We start from the raw sequence: 8166 nt of genomic DNA, 5'->3' as shown, positions 1-8166 counted from the left end.
TTTGGAAAGAAGGGAAGCATTTATAATTCTGCAATGCAACACATGAAGTGTATACCTTTGAAACAGTTTTGGAGGCAGACCTTGAGAGATGAAATAACCTAACTCCATAAAATACTGAAAGGCATCACTAACATGATAAGAGGGGCAATTCTTTCTTGATTTTGCTAACTTTTATGGAAATGTTGATATGAAAATAAAGTACAGACATTGTTTTATATTAATGCCTACTTTTAAAAAATAATGATCTAGGAATATGTACTGAGTTATCTTAGAGAACCAAAGGATGCACATTGGACTTGAAACATTAACTCTATCTCTCTCCACAGATGCTGCCAGACCCCATTGAGTTTTTCCAGCACTTTCTGCTTTCATTTTAGAAATTTAGGCTGCTCCTCCCAGTCCCACAAAAAATATTGTAGAATTATTTTAGAGATGCCATCTTCTTCATAACTAACCTGGAACATTCATGTTGCATAGACCACTCAGTGGGCCCAAAAAACTACCTGATCCATGTGGAGCTGCCCAGTGGAAAGCCCAAGCAAAAACTGAGCAGAAAGGGGACAGTACATCAACCATCTGATGTTGTCTTGAGCAAGAAGGACATGAACTCTTTGCTTGTTTGTTCCTGTTGCAGGCTGTAGAATGTCACTTAACCATTTGCTTGCTATCAATTTTTCAAGTCATTAACATTCCCATTCTAAAAAGAGAAGTGCAATCAGCTGTACAGAAATACATTGTCTACAAAACAAACCAATGAACCTTTCAGTGTTACATTGTCAAGTTCAAAAGCTGCCTGATATCATGGTGTGGAAGCTTCATGGGTTTCAGTAAATGTGAATGCAAGGAAAAATTGATCTTGCCGTCATGGCTTAGCTTCTGTTTTTGACAGTTTCTATTTATTCAATGGTTGTGCATCCTACCTGCTACTAGAAGTGAACATAGGTTTACTAATGATGCTCTGGTCTCACGTTGTTTTAACTATATTTGATTTCTATTGAGAATTCATAGGCACTTTTCCAATTGTTAGAAACACACCCACTTTAAAAAATTTTGTTGGTGTCTCCAAATATATCTTAAAACAAAATATAATTTTAAATTAATAGTAGCTATAAAAATACTAAACTATAAATTATTTTCCTTCGTTATATTCTGGATAGCCTGGAAAAGAGGACATTGCACGTTAAAGTATTTGCACAGCCACAAAATATTTAATCTTTTGTTCAGTGGATCTTCAAGTTGAAACTTACTTCATTTGATCACTTGAGTCTGCAGTTAAAAACAGAAGTCAGAAACTCAGTTCTGCTGAAAGGGCTTGGTTGTCACTGGTAACATTTCATTTCTCCTTCAGATACTGATGAGCTTGCAGTTTTGTTTCTCAATATTTCTGTTTAGTTTTCTTAAATACAGATGCGTATCTGTTTTTGCTGCTTGTGCCACTTGCTATCTTTACATATATTCTTTATTTGAACCTCGCAAAACGATAATACCAGCTATACACATTTGTCCTCAGCAATAAGCTATGGTAGCTCTGTCTGAATGACTATTTTTCAGTTGAAATCAGCCATTTCTGAGAACCCTGCTGTCTGTACACATTGGATTAATAAACCTTAAATGAAACCCCTGCATTTTTTGATGGATTATGAAATGTTCTAACAGATAATATGGTTTTTCTGTAGCAGCAAAATTACATTTCACCTTCTGTTTTCTCCATGGTGTCTTTTGAGAGGTAGACTACCCAGTAGACCATGTTAAATGCACCAAACGTAACCGGAAAAAGTATGCGAGCATATTTGTCAATTTTGCTTGTTCCACTATTTGCAGGTGAAGCTGGAGGAAGGACTGGAGCAGATGAAGTGGTGGTGGGTGAAGAATGCTTTGAGGTTTGTCCAAATAGTCTAGATGGTAGCAGGTTCTGCTCTAGTGTTGCTCCACATTGGCGATGAACTGGAGTGGGTGTCAATGAGGCTATTGTTGGAGTGCAAGGAGGGGGTGGTGGTGTGCTTCTCACCAATGGCATTGTAGGGGATGCATGTGTGTGCCCAAATTTCCTGGGTGTTGGCACAGAAGAAGGTGAAGCAATAGTTGAGGGAGGTACCTGGCCAATTATAGATGGTCTTGATATCTCACTCTTGCTATCATTCTCCAAGTAATCTTTTTCACTGGCAAGAATATCTGATTGCACCAAGAAGTTCATTCTCTTCCTCAAATTGCCATTTGAATCAGGGTGCTTCAAGAGAATGGAGAAAAAAACATTGCCTCAATAGCTGAAAGTAAGAATTCATGTTGCATCTCATGGCAAAAAATGATTACTTAGAAATAATTTTGTGAATCTAACAGTAATAATATTTATCAGCCTAAATTTCTTCATTGCCAGCTGTTCATCAGGAAAAGCTGAACTATTTAATCACAGAACACTTTAAAATCTGGATTCTAATTTACAATCTCGAGAAAACCAACTTCTCCAATATCTTTTCATTCCCTTTTCAAAACTTTGGAGAAATGACTGAGGTCCAATAGACGTAGGAATTTGCTGTTATACCTTGAAGCAAAGTACACTGCGCACACAATATTTTTCACCCAGTAATTATTGGCTTGCATCAGTCAGTCACAAAGTAGAACTCTGCTCAACAGGTGGTTATAACAACAAAAGACTGAGCAGAACAGTGTTGCTTATGAATAGGAAAGGAACATTTAACTCACCCCCACCGTTTTTGCATACCTATCATCCAAATCCAAATCAACAAAGTTGAACTTCTGCAAATTGACCAGCATTGCATTCATCGCATTGAGAAGAAAGGAAATTACTTTGAATTATAAAAACTTATGCAAACTATGCAAATTGGTTCAGTGGGTGCCTGAAGGTTACAGATCAGAACTCTCCAATGTTGACCTTCAGTCTGCAGACTTAGCTTCTCAACCTGAAGGAAATGCAAATATCCTTGCTTTTCCTTCCTGACTGCTATTATAAAATCATAGGCAAATTGGAGGCTCAGAAAAAAATATGGGAATTTCATAGCAATTGTGTACCATACTGTTTTTCGCTTTAAAATATCTCTGAGGAGGTATAATCAGACTGCACAATATCCACAAGAGAAAGACGCTTTATTTCAAAAGGTGCCTTCAAGAAGCAGAGTTGCATCTTAGGTAATTGATCCCTTTGAGGTTAACTATTATAGTTAACTATCAAACTTTCTAAGTAATGCATACATTCTAATCAGGCAGCTGCACATTTGGAATTTTTCACTTTAACTTCCTGTAATTTTGAATCCTTTTGTAAAAAAAAAAAATTGAAGAAAAATTAGAGAACAGATTTCAAAAGCTTTATTCAAGTAAGGATTATAATGATTTTCTTTGAACCACATAGGCTATGTGAGGGTCAGCTGTAACCTAGAGAAGCAAGTCACCCTCCTATGATAGAACATTCCTAATTTTTATTCCATTTATATTAATAGTATAGATGTTGAATGGATTCTACATTAAGTCAGTAAATAACCTCCTGTAATCCAGATAGAATGAAAAATATGACTCCACCTGCATGTGAATGAGTTTGTACAATTGATTATAACTTGAAGAACCTGAGGTTGCAGGGATGATAATAGACTGGAAATAGGCTTACTGCCCCATAAATGTCAATAGACAGCCTATTTCACTTTCATTCACCCAGTGATAAACTGAAATGCCTGCCTCTTTTTAGGCCTTCCTTAAAATGCAAATCAGGGATCTGTAACTAACAAAGCATTGCAAAGTTTCTGAAGGTTTGTAGCTCAGGTTGAGGTTTGCTCACTGAGCTCTAGGTTTGATATCCAGACGTTTCATTACCTGGCTAGGTAACATCATCAGTGGCGACCTCCAAGTGAAGCGAAGCTGTTGTCTCCTGCTTTCTATTTATATCTTTCTCCTGGATGGGGTTCCTGGGGTTTGTGGTGATGTCATTTCCTGTTCATTTTCTGAGGGGTTGATAGATGGTATCTAAATCTATGTGTTAGTTTATGGCGTTGTGGTTGGAGTGCCAGGCCTCTAGGAATTCTCTGGCATGTCTTTGCTTAGCCTGTCCCAGGATAGATGTGTTGTCCCAGTCGAAATGGTGGTTTTTTCATCCGTGTGTAGGGCTACGAGGGAGAGAGGGTCGTGTCTTTTTGTGGCTAGCTGGTGTTCATGTATCCTGGTGGCTAACTTTCTTCCTGTTTGTCCTACGTAGTGTTTGTGGCAGTCCTTGCATGGAATTTTGTAGATGACATTGGTTTTGTCCATGGTTTGTACTGGGTCTTTTAAGTTTGTTAGTTTTTGTTTGAGAGAGTTGGTGGGTATGTGTGCTACTAGGATTCCGAGGGGTCTTAGTAGTCTGGCTGTCATTTCTGAAACTTCTTTGATGTATGGTAAGGTGGTTAGGGTTTCTGGCTGTGTTTGGTCTGCTTGTTGTGGTTTGTTCTTGAGGAATCTGTGCACTGTATTTGAGTATCCGTTCTTCTTGAATACGTTGTATAGGTGGTTCTCCTCTGTTTTCCGACACATCTGTCCTGGGACAGGCTAAGCAAAGACCTGCCAGAGAATTCCTAGAGGCCTGGCACTCCAACCACAACACCATAAACAAACACATAGATCTATCAACCCCTCAGAAAACGAACATGAAATGACATCACCACAAACCCCAGGAACCCCATCCAGGAGAAAGATATAAATAGAAAGCAGGAGACAACAGCTTCGCTTCACTTGGAGGTCGCCACTGATGATGTTACCTAGCCAGGTAATGAAACGTCTGGATATCAAACCTACAGCTCAGCGAGCAAACCTACACCCTAACAAAGGATTGCCATGGCCACTGGAAGCTAAAGGTGGCTGGAGCGACTTCTGTTGAAAACTGTAATCCAGTCTGCTGCATCCTCATCCTCTTCATTTCAATGAGCAAAACCTATCCTGAATGTACCTTATTACTAATAGGGTAACCTTGGAAATAAAAACAGAACATGCTGGGGAAACTTAGCAGATGTACCAGCATTTTCTCCATGTGAAGCAAAATTAATGTTTCAAATCTAAAATGACTCTTCTGTAAATTTTTCTCTGGACTGATCATATTTCCTGATGTTTGGAAAAATACATTTGGAATGCCACTGGGTTTGACTGAAATGAGTCTGGCTTGTGGTCACAGCCTTAATGAAAGACCATTACCATGCTCTTCATTCAAAACCCATGCAGAAGTTAAAATGAACTCTGCTAAATGTTTGTGTCTGTGTACAGAAATATCATAAAGAGATCATCAGAAATATCATGCATTTTGAAGTCATAGTATAACTGTGCAGCCCCAATGCATTGACTGATTTCATATGTAGGATTTACTTTTGAAAGCAAATAATTTTCAATGAACCATGACCTAGTTTTAAAACATCTACTAAGGTTACCTTGATATCAAACTGGTCAAATACCACAAGGAAAAATAAAATAGATATCTAAATGCATCAATAGGAGACTGCTTTTCATGAAAATAATTGAAACTGACTATGTGTAGACATTAAGTCAGAAATTCAAAATTCGAAACAAAATGGATGTACTGAATAAATATGTTCTGGTCGCTTTTACAGGGACATGGCTGTAGGATTAGGACCTGACTCTTGAAGGGTATAGGACATTTAGGAATGTTGGGAAACTAGGAAACAGTGGAGGGATGGCTTTGTTAGTTAATGATGACGTTCACACAATGGAGAGGGAAGAACTCAATTCAGGAAATCAAGATGTGGAAACTGGTGGAGGAGATACAAAATGATAAAAACCAAATCACTTGTAGGGATGATGCAGAGGGCTCCCAACAAGAACCATAGAATGAGGTAAGGCATAAAGGAATAAATAATGAGAAATTGTCCATCATGGTTGTTCACTGGGCAAGTGTAATTTGATCCCATTCTCATGCATTACTAAAAGATTGCTGCTCACTCAGCACTCTTTGTCACTGACATTTAGTCTGCACTGTCAGGTCATTCACCAAAGAGTTTTGCTGTTTAAACAATATCAGTTAAAGATTCCTGAATGAGTTCAAGTAAGTTTGACTGCTCAATTGTGTTCTCAGTACTGACATTTCTCACTAACTTAGCTCAGTTTTATCTTCTGATCTGACTGCCATGATAACAGGAATGTTTTCCAGACTTGCCAATCCTGTATGATCACAGATTCTACAATGAGTGAGAAGATCTTCAATCTCTTTTTAAGATCTTTAGCCAGCATACTGTTACCGAGCTCTGGCTTTAAGCCATAAGTATCCCCAGTGGATTCTTTCCAATGCATCTTCCAGAAAAGACATTGAAATAACTTGTCCCCTGCCATACTTTAGCAAGTCACCTCAGATGGTGTAATGTTGCTGGTGATCATTACGTTCTCAGCCAGGTCAATGGACTCTTGGTCTGGCCATCCTTCAACCAGTCAATGGTAACAAACTGCGGTCGAACCTCTTTTTTCTCATTTGTGGGATGTGGGCATTACTGGCTGGCCAGCATTTAGCAACCATCCCAAGTTGCCCTGAAAAAAGTGGTGGTGAGCTGCCTTCTTGAACTGCGACAGTTCACTTGCTGTGGGTTGACCCACAACATTCTCAGGAAGGGAATTCCAGGATTTTGACCCAGCGACAGTGAAAGAACGGCGACATATTTCCAAGTCACAACGGTGAGTGACTCGGAGGGTAACTTGAACATGGTAGTGTTCCCATATATTTGCTGCCCTTATCCTTCAGGATGGAAGTGGTTGTAGGTTTGGAAGGGACTGTCTGAGGATCTGTGGTGAATTTCTGCAGTGTATCTTGTGGATAATGCACACTGTTGCTACTGAGCATTATAGGTGGAGGGAATGGATGCTTGTGGATGTAGTGCCAATCAAGGCTGCTTTGTCCTGGATGATGTCAAGCTTCCTCAATGTTGTTGCGGCTGCAATCCCTTGGGCAAGTGGGGAGTATTCCATCATACTCCTGACTTGTGTCTTGTAGATGATGGACACGCTTTGAGGAGTCAGGTGGTGAGGTACACACCACAGTATTCCCAGCCTCTGACCTGCTTTTGTAGCCACTGTGTTTATGTGGTGAGTCCAGTTGAGGTTCTGGTCAATGATGACCCCCAGGATGTTGATCGTGGGAGATTCAGTAATGGTAACACCATAGAATGCCAAGGGATAGTGGTTAGATTGTCTCTCATTCATGACGGTCATAGCCTGGCATTTGTATGGCGCATACGTTACTTGCCACTTGTCAGTCCAAACCTGGATCTTGTTGCATTTGGATATGGACTGCTTCAGTATCTGAGGAGTTCTAATTGGTGCTGAACATTCTACAATCATTGGCAAGCATCTCCACTTCTGATCTTATGATGGAGGAAGGTCATTGCTGAAACAGCTGAAGGTTGTTGGACCGAGTACACTACCCTGAGGAACTCCTGCAGAGATGTCCTGGAGCTGAGATGGCTGACCTCTAAAAACCACGACCATCTTCCAATGTGTCAGGTATGACTCCAACTAGTAGAGAGTTTGCCCCCTGATACCAATTGATTCCTTGATGCCACACTCGGTTGAATGTGGCCTTGATGTTAAGGTCTGTCACTCTCACCTCACCTCTGGAATTTAGCTTTTTTGTCCATGTTTGAACCAAAGCTGTAATGAGGTCAGGAGCTGAGTGGCCCTGGCTGACCTCAAACTGGGCGTCACTGAGCAGGTACTGTTTGATAGCACTGTTGATTACACCTTCCATTACTTTATTGATGATCATGAGTAGACTGAGGGGTTGATAGATGAAATCCATTGTTTGTTTATGGCGTTGTGGTTGGAGTGCCAGGCCTCTAGGACCTCTCTGGCATGCCTTTGCTTAGTCTGTCCCAGGATGGATGTGTTGTCCCAGTCGAAATGGTGGCTTTTTTCATCCATGTGTAGGGCTACGAGGGAGAGAGGATCGTGTCTTTTTGTGGCAGGTTGGTGTTCGTGTATCCTGGTGGCTAACTTTCTTCCTGTTTGTCCTACGTAGTGTTTGTGGCAGTCCTTGCATGGAATTTTGTAGATGACGTTGGTTTTGTCCATGGGATGTACTGGATCTTTAAAGTTTGTTAGTATTCAATAAGAACAGATACTCAAAAAATACAGTGCGCAGATTCCTCAAGAACAAACCACAACAAGCAGACCAAACACAGCTAGAAACTCTAACCA

General features: G+C 40.1%; 1 protein-coding gene across 6 annotated transcripts in view; it reads right to left on the bottom strand.

The window, feature by feature from the left end:
- Window positions 1-462: 462 nt before the first annotated feature.
- The window catches only part of gabra4 (gamma-aminobutyric acid type A receptor subunit alpha4), a 56566-nt gene continuing 48862 nt past the window's right edge, over window positions 463-8166 (bottom strand). For all 6 annotated transcript variants that reach the window (XM_043691699.1, XM_043691681.1, XM_043691716.1 and 3 more), the window contains exon 10: window positions 463-2227. In XM_043691699.1, the coding sequence (XP_043547634.1) occupies window positions 1685-2227 (543 nt within the window). In that variant the 3' untranslated portion in view covers window positions 463-1684. The remainder of the gene's footprint in view (window positions 2228-8166) is intronic.

The sequence above is a fragment of the Chiloscyllium plagiosum genome, chromosome 1 (assembly GCF_004010195.1).
Source record: "Chiloscyllium plagiosum isolate BGI_BamShark_2017 chromosome 1, ASM401019v2, whole genome shotgun sequence".
NCBI classification, from domain to species: Eukaryota; Metazoa; Chordata; class Chondrichthyes; order Orectolobiformes; family Hemiscylliidae; genus Chiloscyllium; species Chiloscyllium plagiosum.
Note: the sequence above shows the minus strand (reverse complement) of the source record. Positions and strands in the feature narration are given on the sequence as shown.